Consider the following 14864-nt stretch of genomic DNA (forward strand, 5'->3'; position numbering starts at 1 on the left):
AGTGCTCACCTTTCTCAGTTAGTATAAACTCACTGTGTTCCCACTCAAGGTCAAGGAGCACAGATGCAAAGAAAGCCTTGTGACGAGTAAGCTGCGTCCTTAGCTTATCAGGGCCCTCTAGACGGGAGCACAGCTGTAGTCGAAGGTCAGGCGTAGCGACCCAGTGCTCTCCGGGGGACGCGCACCCTGGAAATCAGTGTCTCCGTAAGTGGCGTCCCAAAGGGCTGATAAGGCTTGTGTTGGATATTTCGGGGAAGGCTTAAGGAAGCGAGGTAATGCCAAGAGTGGGAGTCTTAGTATTTTCTAAAAGGCGGAAAGGAGGGAACTGGGAAGAAGGTGTGCCGGCGAGGCGGCCGTTGTTGGTCAGCCGGGCGTGGCATCTGCTTGTGGCCTGGATCCATTTGAACTCGATGGGACAGGCCTGGGTGGCTGGTCTTTGTTTCGATCCGTCCGTCGTGGGGTGGCCTTGGCGGGCTGTTCTGTAGACTTGCTCTGCCCAGCTTTCTGCCCCGTGGCCTGTATGTGAGCATCTGGCCAGCTCCCTTGGGTTGGGACCATTCTCTTTTTTGTAACGTTTTATAAAAATGTGGGATAAATTTAAGAATGGAAGTAGGCAAATGCTGGGAGTTAGGAGCTGGAAACAAGGTTCTTTTCCGTTTATATTTAATGCAATACTGAGGTTTTATGTCGAACGAGTGGCAGGCTTTATAAGGTACTGTGCATCCTTAGCAAGTGCCTGTGAAGTCACGAAGTACGCGTGCCCTTTAACCTTACCCATAAACTCAGTGCCCGGGAGCCCCTGCTCTGTGCCATTTAGTCTGAGCCCTGTCCCCTCCCACGTGCAACAGCTGAGTTCAGACGTGGCCACCGTGGGGTGCTTCCCAGGTTAAAGAAACCAGTGGCTTAGTGAACATTTCACTTTGGCCTAACATTTTTCTTGGTAAAGAGCTTTACAAATCAAACCATTTTGAAAACAAGACCTGGGTTTAGAGGCGGGAGCTGTGAGTCCTGAGTGCTCTCTCCAGGGGCCGGAGATGCCGTGACGCTCTCGTGGTTTTATTCCTGGAGGCGCTGCGTGGAGAGTGCGACACGGTGTGATGAGAACAAACCTCCCTGTGGAAAATGTCAGCCTCCGTGTATGAAGACCAGCTTCAGGGCCTCACTCTGGCCGGACTTGTCCCGCCCACGGTCCCCTCCCTCCTTGTTATTTTGTTAATCTTCACCCGAGGGTATTTTTTTCCATTGATTTTTAAAGAGAGTGGAGGGGGGGTGGAGAGAGAGAGACAGTGACAGTGATTGGTTGCCTCCCGCACGCACCTGACTGGGGCCAGGGGTCGAACCTGCAACCTAGGTACCTGCTTCTGAGGGGGAATGGAGCCCGACACCCTTTGGTGCGCAGGCCAGCGCTCTAACCACTGAGCCCCCGGCCAGGGCATCCCTCCTCCTCACTTTGAAGCTAATCCCTGACGTCATGGCTGGTTCATCCCTGGTACCTTAGGACTTCCAAGAGCGAAGTCCTCGTAGTGAAACACAAGCCGCTGCAAGAGGGTATCTCGCGGCGAGGTGTAGTTTCAGTTTTGCCTTTCGTGTTTCGTGGTGACAGGCGTTTCAGGCGTCTCTGCTCTGTCCTAGCCTTCAGTGCCAACGGGAAGGACGTCATCGTCGACTTCCCTCAGCAGTCTCACTGGACCGGGCTCCTGTCCGAGATGGAGCTGGTGCCCAGTGTGCACCCCGGGGTCACGTGAGTGTCCTCCTGTGTGGCTGGGCCTGTTGGGAGGAGTGGTTTTCTTTGGGAGGAAGTGTGTTGAGTGACCCCATCCGTTTGAAACAGGTGCGATGGCTGCCAGATGTTTCCCATCAACGGGCCCAGGTTCAAGTGCAGAAACTGCGACGACTTCGATTTCTGTGAAACGTGCTTCAAGACCAGAAAGCACCATACCCGGCACACGTTTGGCAGAATCAACGAGCCTGGTAGGCAGAGCAGCTGTGCGCCTAATGGGACAGTCACTGTGTCACTCAGCTCTTTAAAGTTCGTGTGTGCAGCGAGCACACGGGGAAGCACACGGCGGGCACAGGGGGAAGCGGGGAAGCCCGTCCTACCCACTTGGTGACTTGCTTTTCTTTCAAGCAGTGAGGGGCCCGGGGAGGTAGAGTAACCGTTTGTTTGCTGTGTTTCCATAAAGAACATTAAAAAGATCCCAAGTCCCTGAGAGCGTGTTTCCACCGTGGGCATGGAATCGGGCGCATGGAGAGCGAGTCTTGTCTGTATGTCTTTCACTGTATTTTTTTTTTGGTGGCAGAACATACGCAACATAGACTCTACCTGTGTGAGTTGCTTTTAAGTGTACAGCTCGGGCTGTCGCACAGCCATCACCACTATTTCCAAAACTCCATCGTTCCCAAGTCTGTACTCAGCCGAAATGGGCCTTCCCCCTCCCCTAGCCCCTGGCAGCCTCTGCTGTCCCCGCCTCTCTGACTTGGACTCGGGTGTCTCCTAAGGGGACCCACAGCTGTGCTCCGGCTTATTTCACGTCGCGCGCTGTCTCCAGGGTTCGTCTCGCTGTAGCACGTGTCAGAACCCCGTTTCCGCGCTCGTTTAACACCCCGTTGTGTGCATACCATGTTTTGTCATTTACCTTTTAATGGACATTTGGGTGGTTTCTACCTTTTTCCTGTTGGAATAATGTGTGAACATTGGTGTGCAGACCTGTCCGAGTCCCTTTTCAACACGAGCAGTGAAAGTCCCGGTCATAGTTCCTAACTCGCCAAGGAGCTGCCGGGATGTTTCCACGGCGCCGGCACGTCTCACGCTCCCAGCAGCAGAGCCGGAGCTTCTGTCTCCCCACGTCCGCAACGTTCATTTCCCATGGAATTTGGGTTTAGGTTGATTTTTTTTTTTCCTGTCTTGAGGGGAATTGCTTAGCTCTTTAATTCTTCACTTTCATCTTTTCTAATAGATGAACTTAAAAATTCACGTTTATTTTTAAGCAGGGCGTAGGCTATATCCTGAAATACTGGTATGTGGTAATATTTTATCACTTATTTCACAGTATTTAAAAATTCCATTGGAATTACTCCCTTGTATTCATTGGCTTTTAAGTTTTCAAACATAGGATCATTCTTTGTACATCTTTTTACTGGTTTCTGCACTGTGTTCAGAGGATGCACCTCGAGTGATCTTTGGCATTTCCTGAAGCTCTCGTATGATCCTGTGACTCTGCATATGATGGGATTTTATGAATGTTGCTCGTGGCCTCAAAGGCTCCCTGTGGTTCTGTGCTGGAGTTCGCATTTGCTCAGGGAATCTTCCAGCCCTTCACCCTCAGTCTTTCTGGATTTTCGTAGTTTAGGTATTTCTTATAAATTGTAAATAGCTTTTTAAAATTTCTACATGATGATTTTTGTCTGTTATTTGGATCATTTAGGCATTTACATTTAAGGCATTTCCTGATATTTTTAATTAAACTGATCAGCTCTTCGGTGTTTTTATTGGTGCTCCTGTTCCCTACTCTCCATTTTCCTTTGGACCGAGACGTTTCCATGATGAACGCCCCCCTGGCTTGTAAGGTACAGGCACTTGTAGTGTACGCTGGTGCCCTGCGTGAGCAGGCGGTGTGCTCGCTGTCGGTGTCAGCGGTTCCTCGAGAGACTCGGGCGCCTGCCTTGGCTTACTGAAGTCTGATGCTACCTTTTCACCCGCCGCCTAAGCAATGTGAGGGCCTTAGGTCCCTTTAACTTATTTGCCCTCATTCTGATGTAATGACCGTGTGCTGCAGTCTCACACATACACATTTAACCCTGTGGGACATGTCAGTGTGGCTTGTATTTGGTCAGTATTTGTTCAGGTTCTTTCACGTCCATAACATTGTGATTTTCCTCTGCTCCTTTCTGACGTTCCTCTATCCACCCATCGTCATTGTCCTCCCACCGGGGAGTAGCCCTCCGTGCTTTTTTCTCTGTGGTTATGGATTCTGTGTTTGTGTTTTCTGAACATTTTTTTATTTCTCTCTCATGTTTGAAAATATTTTTGCAGGAGATTGCCTGTGAGCACTTGCACCTGCTGTTCCACTATAATCCAGGTTGTGGCATCTCTGCTGCAGTATCTGGGAGTATGGTCATCGCTCCACTAACGCTGATCAGTCTTTGTGTTTCCTCCTACTCTGCTTTGAGATGATCTTTTGGTTTTATCTTACAGGAACTTCCCACGTGTGTGAGATGTGCTGCTTTATATTTTATCTTACTCAGGGTCAGTGGGGCTTTTCATTTATTTATCATTATTTTCTTTCCAACTTCGCTGACGTGCAGTTGCCATGCAGCATTGTGGAAGGTCGGTCCAGTGTGGCGGTTTGGTGCGTGTGCATTGCAGACCGATTCCCGGAGTAGATCTGTTGGTGGACACTGATCTCACCTAAAACACCTGTAGTAGATGTCACCTCTATCCCTCAGGTCCTTCGCCTTCTCATGTACATTTTCCAAACTTCTGCTTCTTGGTTCTTCATCCTAGATAATTTTTTTGACTAATTCTCTTTTTGTCTAGCCTGCTGGTAAACCTGTTCATTGAGTTTCTAAATTTAGTGACTGGGATACTTCTAGTCTTCTTGTTTTTTTGGTTTTTTTTGATAGTTTCTGACTCTCTGCTGGAATCTTTTTTTTTTAATATATCTTTATTGATTTCAGAGAGAGGAAAGGAGAGGGATAGAGAGACAGAAACATCAATGATGAGAGAGTCATTGATCGGCTGCCCCCTGCACACCCCCGACTGGGGATCAAGCCCACAACCCGGGCATGTGCCCTGACCGGGAATCAAACCCCGATCGCCTGGATCCTAGGCCGACGCTCAACTGCTGAGCCACGCCCGGCCGGGCTCTGCTGGAATCTTCAGTGTCTTTGAGCATAGAAAGTAGAGTTACTGTAAAATCTGTGTCTGTAATTCTTAATACTTAGAGCCTCTATAGGTCTGATTTTATCTTCTATTTCTGGTAGTTTTCAGTAATGTTCTTTGGTCTCCTTACATGTCATTATCTACTGGACATTATAGTTATCTTTTTTTTTTTAAACATATCTTCATTGATTTCAGAGAGAGGAAAGGAGAGGGATAGAGAGACAGAAACATCAATGATGAGAGAGTCATTGATCGGCTGCCTCCTGCACACCCCCGACTGGGGATCGAGCCTGCAACCTGGGCCTGTGCCCTGACTGGGAATTGAACCCTGGTCGCCTAGATCCCAGGTTTGATGCTCAACCACTGAGCCATGCCCGGCCGGGCTTGACATTATATTTAAAAATTATTTCTTGAGTCAGTTTGAGGCCTAAGGTATGTCTCCAGATTTTGGGAAGAGGGTTGATCTTTCTTGTAATTGGATAGAGACCTGTGTGGGCTCAGCTCAGTGCAGCTCACTCAGGGAGATGCATCCACGCTGAGCAGTCATTTATAAAACAGTCAGTCAGTCCTACATGGTTCACCCTTCCTCTTCGGCTCTCCCTGTTGGATCCCAACCCCAGAGGGTGTTTTCCTGTGGTTACCCCTTTCTATGGCGGTGGGCTCTGGACCCATCTGTCAGAAGTGCATCCTCGTGTGGGCAGGGCTCTCCTTAGGACCTGGCAGGTACCATCAGGGAAAAACACCTCGGATCCACAGGGTCGCTCACCTGGGTGCCTCCTTTATCTCCACCTTCCTCACACCCTCAGGGCCTAGTCCTGTCCTATTAACCCATACATCCCAGATTTATTCACCTTTCACGGCTTTGTCGGCCTCTTACTGTCCTCAGTGGGAGGAATTGTCAGATTTGCTGTGAATGGGAGGAGAAACTCTTTACCAGTGTGTTCGCTTTGCTTTCATAAAAGCATTTTTAATGGAGTGTTTTCTGTAAGCATATCACTGAACTGCTCAACGTGGCTGCCACCTTGGGGTGTATCACCTGGGGGTGTATCTCTAGGTGTCACCCGAGTCAGGTGCAGCGTCGCATGAGCTTCGTCCATACGCTGCTCTAAGATACCTCCCCGCGTGTTTTGGAAGCCATTTTAGGATTTGTTAGCTCCTTTTAATTTGAAAACAACTGTTTTCGTAAAGCGCGTTCTCGGTGTGCAGTTCTGCCCCGCAAGCACTAACGCTGTTCCATCACCATCCGTAGGACAGTCCGCCATATTTTGTGGCCGCTCAGGAAAGCAGCTGAAACGGTGCCACAGCAGCCAGCCGGGGACGCTGCTGGACAGCTGGTCCCGTATGGTGAAGAGCCTGCACGTGTCATCCTCCGTGAACCAGGCCTCTCGGCTCATCGACGGCAGCGAGCCCTGCTGGCAGTCGTCCGGGTCGCAGGGGAAGGTAGTGTGACGCGGGCCCTGCACGGGTGCTGCCCTGGGCCGCTTTGCCTTCCAGAGCATCAGGGTGACCTTGAAAAGGGCCCCTGTCAGGACTCCTTTTATGTTTTAGCTTATTATGTTAAGTATATCATCCAGTTTTTATTTTCAGAGGTTTTTTGTTTGTTTGTTTGTTAATCCTGACCCGAGGATGTTTTCCACTGCTTTTCATGGAGAGTGGAAGGGGGGAGAGAGAGACATCCATTGGTTGCCTCCCACGCTCCCTGACCCGGGCTGGGGATCGAACCTGCAACCCAGGTACATGCGCTAGACCAGGAATCGACCCTGCGACCCATTAGTTCATGGGCCAACGCTCTAACCACTGGGCAACACCGGCCAGGGCTATAATTGTTTTAAGTATACCGTCCAATTTTTATTGTCAGAGATTTTAAACAATACAGGCAACGGATTTCATCCGACCCATTGATAGAGGGTGCAATAGGGTGTTGTTTTTTACACCCCCTTGTGAAATACCCAGTTCAGGTGCTGCTCTTGTTAGAAGTTTCTCTCCTACATCCTAACGCATGTGCTGGCCTTTGCCATGTTGTCGGGTTTGCACTTAGAGTGGACGACACCATGTCAACTCGCAGGTCAGACTTTGAGCAGGGCCTTTCTCTCCACCTGGACTCCCGTGTTCCTGTGATGGGTGCAAAGGGACCACCCGGATCGGAGCCTGATCTCTGTGTTTCCCCTAATAAGCAAGAGCGGAGGAGGGTACTCTTGCGTCTGCAGCTCAGCGGCGGAGTCTGCCTCTCATGCCGCATGGTGTCGTTTACGAATCTCACGTAGGGTCAGGCTTCAGCAGTACGGTTTTAGTAGCTAAAACGTAACAGGCTTACTAACTGGGAATGCTTTTATTTTAAGCATTGGATCCGTCTGGAGATTTTCCCCGATGTCCTTGTGCATAGGCTGAAGATGACGGTCGACCCCGCGGACAGCAGCTACATGCCTTCCCTGGTCGTGGTGTCAGGTAGCCGAGGTCATCTGCTCAGAAAGCACCTTCTATCAGGAGATAAATCTCCTTTTCTGATCCTTCATCTTTTTTTTCTAGGTGGAAATTCCCTAAATAACCTCATTGAACTAAAGACCATCAATATCAACCCCACCGACACCACAGTGTCCCTCCTAAGCGACTGCACAGAGGTGAGTGGCTGTGACAGCTCCGTCTCGAGGGCTTGCAGGTGACAGGAAGGTGACCTTTCAGACCATTTCTGTGCAGATATTGGGCCCATTTCTTACTTTAATTAATTTTGCTTATTTTAAAAAGTGGCATGTACACCACTGCTTATCACACTAGCTTGAAAGGGAAACAGGTAACCAGCACCCTCACTTTGGTGGGAAGCAGCCTAAATGCTCCTGGCGATTGTGGCCACGGGCAGGTGGCTCTGTGTGTCGGCACAGTGTGTCATTTGGGATCTGTGCACGCGATGGCCTCTGTGCCCACTCCTGTCATGCCGCAGTGGCCTTTGTTTTCACCCCGATGGGCCTCAGGGCTGACAGAGCTGGTCAGACGTTGGTGCTCGTTCAGTTAGGTGAGGGCGTCGTGGGGCTCTTTGTGCTGTTCTGTCCCGTTAGTGGGCACTCACATGTTTTCATTGTGTTTGAAAATTATGGAGGCTCTGGGCATTTAACGTCTTCTTACTGCATCTTGGTTCAAGACAGCTCAGAGACCAAGAGGTCTGCCGCCACTCAGTGGGGCTCTCATCGTATTTATTTTTTAATTCCCACTTGAGGGTGTTTTTTTCATTGCTTTCCAGAGAGAGCGGAAGGAGAGGGGGGGAGGGAGAGGGAGTCTCATCGCCGTGACAGACACATCGACTGGTTGCCTCCCCCGTGAGCCCCTGATGACCAGGGCCGGGGATCCCACCTGCACCCCAGGCCTGTCCCCCTGCCTGGGACTCGAACCCAAGAGCCTGTGGTGCGTGCGCCAGAGCTCTGACCACCGACCCACACCAGCCAGGCCGATTTCTGTGAGAAAGTCACCGAGTCCCGAGCCCTGGTGAACTGACTTCTTCAGAAGGCAGGCCCTGCTCAGACGTGCTCCCTGGCTCGATGCCTCCAGAATGTGGGGAGGGAGCTCACCTTCCGCACAGTCCCCTTGGAAATGTCCTGCCCTCCGCTTGGGTGTCTGTGTCTGGTCTCGGGCGTCTGCAGCTCCCCGTGCTTGTGTCCAGTATCACAGGTACATCGAAATTGCCATAAAACAGTGCAGGAGCTCGGGCATCGATTGCAAGATCCACGGCCTCGTCCTGCTGGGCCGGATCCGCGCGGAGGAGGAGGACCTGGCCGCGGTCCCCTTCCTAGCGTCTGAGACCGAGGAGGAAGACGAGGAGAGAGGCGGCGGCGGGAGGTGAGAGCCCGGCTGGGTGGCACTGGCGCTCAGCCCGGAATTTTCTCTGCAGGAAATGTTCCCCGCGTGTCTCATGATGCACCCCAGGAATGTCCTCACTTTCAGTTTTCAAAGATTATCATTTGATTTGATTTTAGGGAAAAGTCTAATGTAGAAACACATTGTGTTTAGAAAAATACCATTTAAAAAGGGAACTAGAATGTTTGGTTTTTCTCCCTGAAACATCACATTTAATACACATTTGGTGTATGTCCTTAGAGTTTCTTTTATCCATCCCTGGTTTTGTTTTCATATGGAAATGGTGTGGTACAGTGTGTATTTTATAGTAAGTGAAAAACTTTCATTGTGATAAAATATACATAAAATTTACCATGTTGACTATTTTTTTAAAAATTGATTTTAGAGAGGGAACAAAGGGGAGAGGGAGGCAGAGAGAGAGAGAGACATTAATGTGAGAGAGAAACCTGGATCGGTTGCCTCTGTTACCTGCCCGGACTAGTTACCTCTGTAGGAGCCGAGTGTCGGGGTGATGGCCGGGCGGCTCTGTCTGTAAACAGCTGTTAGGTTCAACTCCGTGCATCACAGAAAGGTCTCTACCAAAAATAGGAGGTGAAGTTAAACTCTAGGATTGAAAGGCAGCAGCTGGGACTCAAAAATTCTGAACCTGTGGACATTCATGCCAGGATGTACTTGATGTTTTACTGTGTTGAAACTGTGTTTCTATAGTAATCAGGAAACTGCGTGCTCGGGGTTGCTTTTCTCGTAGTGTTGGGCATTTTTCTAATGCCAGATGGCCTCCGTTTCTCTTTCCCCTTTGTTAGCCTCATTAGAAAGAAGGCTGCGGGGCTGGAGTCGGCGGCCACGATCAGAACCAAAGTGTTTGTGTGGGGCCTGAACGACAAGGACCAGCTGGGCGGCCTGAAGGGCTCCAAGGTACCCACCCCCTGCCCGCAGTTCTGTCGCTGTCGCCATGTGACCGAGCGGAGCTCTGCTGGCGCCTTGGTCCCGGGGGCCCAGCAACAGCCAGGCCTCTTTCCAAGCTCTTTTCATGGTGGCTTCTAAGGGACTTTTCTAAAGTAATTCTGACACGACTCATAGGCATCATCAGATTTAGTTTCTGAAAAGCCTCTGTTTTTGGAAAATAGTAGTCTTTAGATATAGTTGCATTATTGCTATTTTATAAACTAGAAAATACATGTTTGAAAAGATTTGATACACGCATAGGTGACAGTTACGTGGTATAGTTACGTTTACCTTGCCTACCACGATCAGCGTAACGTGTTAAAGTGCCGCAGAGGCGCGCAGGTGCACAGGGCGCGGCTTAAAGGGCAGGCACAGAAGGGGTGCACTTGGACTGGAGCCAGCCAGGGCCCCTGTGGTGCTTCATGCCTCTCTCGTCGTTGCTTTTTTTCTTTATTTCTTTCTTTCCTTTGTTTGGTTTGGTTTGGTTGGTGCTCACCCGAGGAAATTTCTTCCTTTGATTTTTAGAGAGAGAGGGAGGGAGGAGGGAGAGAGAAACATGGAGGTGAGAGACACGCCGATGGGGTGCCTCCCACATGCACCCCGACTGGGGCCAGGGATGGAGCCTGTAACCCAGGTACATGCCCGTGACTGGAACCGAACCTGAGACCCTTTGGTGCTCAGGCCAATGCTCCAACCACTGAGCCCACCGGCCAGGGCTACTCAGTGTCTCAGCTGAGGGGCTTCAACACCGACTCCTCCAGTGTCAGTGCCTGGAAACTGTCTCCGTAGGCCCCTCACTGCCTGCTTTGTGGGGAGCTGAGTGGGAAGGTTGGACCATGTTTACCGTGGTCCCTCCCCCCAGCACACGCAATTTTCATGTGAGCGGCCCTGGTTTCCACTGCAGGGGCGTTGAGCCCTGAGAGCCGGTCAGTTGTGGGGGCAGCCTTGTTGGAGTTTGCACGTGAGGGACAGATGTGGGGCCCGTGGGTGTGATGTAAACCCTCTCTCCCACCCTAGGAGAGACCGCTGGACAGATTCTGACTCGGGGTTGGAAAGGGCTTCTTCGGGGCTTTAAGAATTTTAGATGAACTTGCTTGCACGTGAGTGGGAGGTGTGAGCATGTGGTTTCTCAGAGATGTGGGAGTCAGTGAGAACGTGCAGGACGGGACCTGGAATAGGCTGTAGCTCGGGTTTGTCTATATCTGTCCATCATGTGTGTTTCCGGCTTCACCTTCAGTTGTGCAGATGTTTAGACTCGTCCGGTAGAAGGAATGGACACCGAGCCCTGTGTCCTTGGACCAGCAGATGGTCATGTTTTTACCCCCCCCCCACGCTGTTTATTTCACAGTGAATGCCCGCGCATCCCCTCGCCCTTAAAGCATGTCAGTGTGCATCCTACGAGGAAGGCCTCTGGCCAGTGCCGTCCTGCAGGCTCACAGGTTCCTCGAGTCACCTGACAGGTTACTTGCAGTTGTAACAGGGTCAGTAACACGGTCTTTTCTCTCCTTTTGCTCTGATGAAACTTCTGATTCCAGATAAAGGTCCCTTCGTTCTCTGAGACCCTGTCTGCTCTGAATGTCGTGCAGGTGGCCGGTGGCTCTAAGAGTTTGTTTGCAGGTACGATCACTCTGACGTTAGAAACCTGTAGATTGTGCTCAGCACTGAACACCTGTTGTCGTGTCTGAGATGTGAGCCCCACCCTCGCTCTGTTCCCGCAGTGACAGTGGAGGGGAAGGTGTACGCCTGCGGAGAGGCGACCAACGGCCGGCTGGGGCTGGGCATGGCCAGCGGGACCGTGCCTGTCCCACGGCAGATCACAGCGCTCAGCAGCTACGTGGTCAAGAAGGTGGCCGTGCACTCAGGTATCTGGCGGGGTGGCCCTTGTGTGTGGAGGAGCCCTGTGCCCTGTAGTGACTTTTTCTGAGGTGTCTGTTCCCCTCCAAGGAGGGGCCTCCAGACTGGCAGCCCTGGGCTCCACTTCACAGCGTCTTTGAAATCCCAGGCCGAGCCTGAAGACGTGTTCTTTTCCTGGGAAAGGGCCTGTCACTTCATTTAGATCCCAGAGTGTCTGAGCCCCAGCGATAAGAAGGATCCTTTAAAAAAACCACACTCCTTCAGTTTAGCGAACCTTCCAAAGCAGTGCGCTGGGCCTCTGAGCAGGGACTGAATGGGGCACGAGCCTCAGTCTGTGCCCCTGAGAAAGGGCGAGTCTCTCTGCGTGACAGGCTCCAACCAGCGGAGCTGGAGCTACGCACACGTTCACTTCTCCCTGTGAAGCCTGGGGCAGGGTGGGGTGGGCCCCTCTGTCCACCCTCATGGGCCGCTGGCCACCTGAAGCCCTTTTCCGCCAGAGCCTCACCCTGTCACCTCCGTCCCCGTGCCCTCTGCAGGGGAGCCTGGGAAGTGTAGTTCTAGCCGAGCACGTTGCTGCTGTCTCCACGGGCCTGCTGTAAGCACTGGGGCTCGACGAGTGTCGGGGACGGGGCTCCCGAGCTGGTGGAGACCGGGGGACAGTCCTGAGGGGAGAGCCTGAGCGGGTGTGTTGGGAGAGCCAGGTGCCCTAGTTGCACGTAACGGGGTTTTGCTAAGTGACCCCAGTGGGGGCAGTTCTCACCCTGAACCTTCACAGATTTAGCAGCAGGAGCCTCATTAGTAAGCACGTTATTTTCCTGTTACTTTGCGAGTACAATCCTTTCTGGGATTTGAACTTTGTAGTTTAATTGTAGCTCGTGTTCTGTGTATTTGCCCCCTGCAGTGTTGGTCCCGTTTACCCATTTGCTCAGCACCTGTTCACTGAGCAGGGGCCGCACCAGGCAGGGCAGGGGGGCGCCCTGGGTGCCCCCGTTGACAGCCTTGCCTGTGACTCCCTGTAGGCGGCCGGCACGCCACGGCCCTGACTGTGGACGGGAAGGTGTTCTCCTGGGGCGAAGGGGACGACGGCAAGCTCGGACACTTCAGCAGGATGTGAGTGTGTCCCAGGGTCTGCTCAGAGCCCGTTACTGGTAATGCTGCCTTTGGGTCACCCTTTTGCAGAAAAGTGAGCAGGGCAGGCTCTTGATGAACACGGAACTTTAAAACGTGTTTTTAGAGAATGGCTATGAGTGCGACTTCGCCTGCCTTGTCCTGGACGTAGGTTGACCTGTGAATGCAGATCTGTGTCCATGTTCTTTTTTCCTTTGTTAAAAACACGCTGTTTAATCTCGTTCCAGGAACTGTGACAAGCCCCGGCTGATCGAGGCCCTGAAGACCAAGCGCATCCGGGACATAGCCTGCGGGAGCTCGCACAGCGCGGCCCTCACGTCCAGCGGCGAGCTCTACACCTGGGGCCTCGGCGAGTACGGCCGGCTGGGCCACGGGGACAACACGACACAGCTGAAGCCCAAAATGGTGATTATGCTGCGTCTCGCTGCTCACGGGGAGCTGGCCGTCTGCGATTCCGGGGAGCTGGGCTTCGCGTCTAGTCAGCCATAAAGATGCGCGCGTGGTTGGATTTTAGTCTGGGTAAGCGGCCCCTGCTCTCTCAGCGCCCGCGCCTGACTCTGTCCTGATTTGTGGTTGGGTAGGTGAAAGTCCTTCTGGGGCACAGAGTGGTCCAGGTCGCCTGTGGGAGCAGAGATGCCCAGACCCTGGCTCTGACGGATGAAGGTGAGCCCATCCCGACTCTGTCCCTGCATGGGGACGTTGGCAGACCCTGGCCCGACCAGTGAAGATGAGCCCCAGTCCCGACCCTGGCCCGCTGGGCGGGACTCTGTAACACCAGGCTGAGATGTCTTCTCCTTACCAGGTTTGGTGTTTTCCTGGGGTGACGGCGACTTCGGAAAACTGGGCCGGGGAGGAAGTGAAGGCTGCAACGTGCCCCAGAACATTGAGAGGCTGAATGGGCAGGGCGTCTGCCAGATCGAGTGTGGCGCCCAGTTCTCGCTGGCCCTCACCAAGTCGGGAGTGGTGTGGACGTGGTGCGTGCATTCCCTGCCCCCAGCAGTGTGCGTGCCTGTGGTGCGTGCGGTGTGTAACCTCCCTCTCACCCGCCCAGAGACGCTGAAGCCTTTGTGTTCTTGCTCAGCCGAGCGTCTCATACTTCATTTATTCCGAGTGGGGCCTGGGGACAGCACTATAGGAGGCAGTTTTTCATGGTAACTGGGTTGTTTGGGACAGAGCACCGAGGACGTGTTAGCCCAGCGTGTCGTCCCATCACAGTGCAGCAGGCGGGGTTACTTCTGCCACCTCAGCGCCAAGGCCTGCTGGTGAGACGGGTGGAAGCAGTGCCGGTTTGTTGGAGCCTGGATAAGGTCCCCTGTGTTTCTTGTGTTTCTTGGGGTTTTAATAAATGCAAAGGGAGTGGGCCCCCGGTGACCTTGGGCCTTAGTGCAAGTGTCGTGACCCAGAGTAACTGGAGAAAGAGAGACACCAGAGAGGACTTTAAGCGACATTTGGGGTCACCAGTCATGTTTTCAGTCTCTACATGGAAACCTACGTGGGTAATTTCAGTGTTGGGAGCACCCATCACGGTCTCAGCAGCAGGAGCAGTGGTAGGCTGATGCACCTCGCCGCCTTCGGGCACCGTGTGGCATCCCCGCCGCGCTGCTCCGGAGCCCTGAGCAGGAGTCCTCCCGTGGACTGACCAGCCGTGCACTAATGCTCACTGTTGACTCCGCAGGGGCAAAGGTGACTACTTCCGGCTGGGCCATGGCTCCGACGTGCACGTGCGGAAGCCGCAGGTGGTGGAGGGGCTCCGGGGAAAGCGGATCGTGCACGTGGCCGTCGGCGCCCTGCACTGCCTGGCCGTCACGGATGCGGGGCAGGTGAGCTGGGCCAACGAGCCCTGTCAGAAGGGCGACTCCGCTGAGATAGATGCGTTTGGTTCTTGAAGATCCGGGAGGTGGAGGCGGGCTGTGTCCACGTGGCTCCTGTGTGTATTGTCGGGTGGGGCTCCCGGGAAATCGTCCCTGGCGGGCGAGGGTCGTAAGGAGTGGCTTTCTGACTGCAGAGTCCCTGTGGAAGTGCGAGGAGATTGTCATGGAAGGTGCCCCAGATGCCAGGCGCTCGCTTATCTTACTTCAGGGATGGATAGGTTGTTCGCCTTGGGATTAGTTACCTTGTCGTGTGTTAGTGGTCCCTCTGCTTTCAGAGGCTCTCCTGCCACGGCAGGATCATGGATGGTATATTCTTAAAGTTCACGCATCACAACAAATTA

The 14864-nt window shown here is 52.7% G+C and overlaps 1 protein-coding gene across 1 annotated transcript in view; it reads left to right on the forward strand.

Annotated features, from left to right (window-relative positions):
- The window catches only part of HERC2 (HECT and RLD domain containing E3 ubiquitin protein ligase 2), a 140943-nt gene that overhangs the window by 87702 nt on the left and 38377 nt on the right, over window positions 1–14864 (forward strand). The window contains exons 51-64 of the mRNA XM_087829217.1: window positions 1633–1741; window positions 1832–1971; window positions 6132–6322; window positions 7222–7327; window positions 7409–7500; window positions 8532–8707; window positions 9529–9640; window positions 11206–11287; window positions 11389–11532; window positions 12544–12634; window positions 12880–13057; window positions 13234–13315; window positions 13455–13626; window positions 14328–14472. Coding sequence (XP_087685343.1) covers window positions 1633–1741; window positions 1832–1971; window positions 6132–6322; window positions 7222–7327; window positions 7409–7500; window positions 8532–8707; window positions 9529–9640; window positions 11206–11287; window positions 11389–11532; window positions 12544–12634; window positions 12880–13057; window positions 13234–13315; window positions 13455–13626; window positions 14328–14472 — 1820 coding nt within the window. The remainder of the gene's footprint in view (window positions 1–1632; window positions 1742–1831; window positions 1972–6131; window positions 6323–7221; window positions 7328–7408; window positions 7501–8531; window positions 8708–9528; window positions 9641–11205; window positions 11288–11388; window positions 11533–12543; window positions 12635–12879; window positions 13058–13233; window positions 13316–13454; window positions 13627–14327; window positions 14473–14864) is intronic.

This window comes from Miniopterus natalensis, chromosome 22, assembly GCF_054644295.1.
Source record: "Miniopterus natalensis isolate mMinNat1 chromosome 22, mMinNat1.hap1, whole genome shotgun sequence".
In the NCBI taxonomy this organism is placed as follows: domain Eukaryota; kingdom Metazoa; phylum Chordata; class Mammalia; order Chiroptera; family Miniopteridae; genus Miniopterus; species Miniopterus natalensis.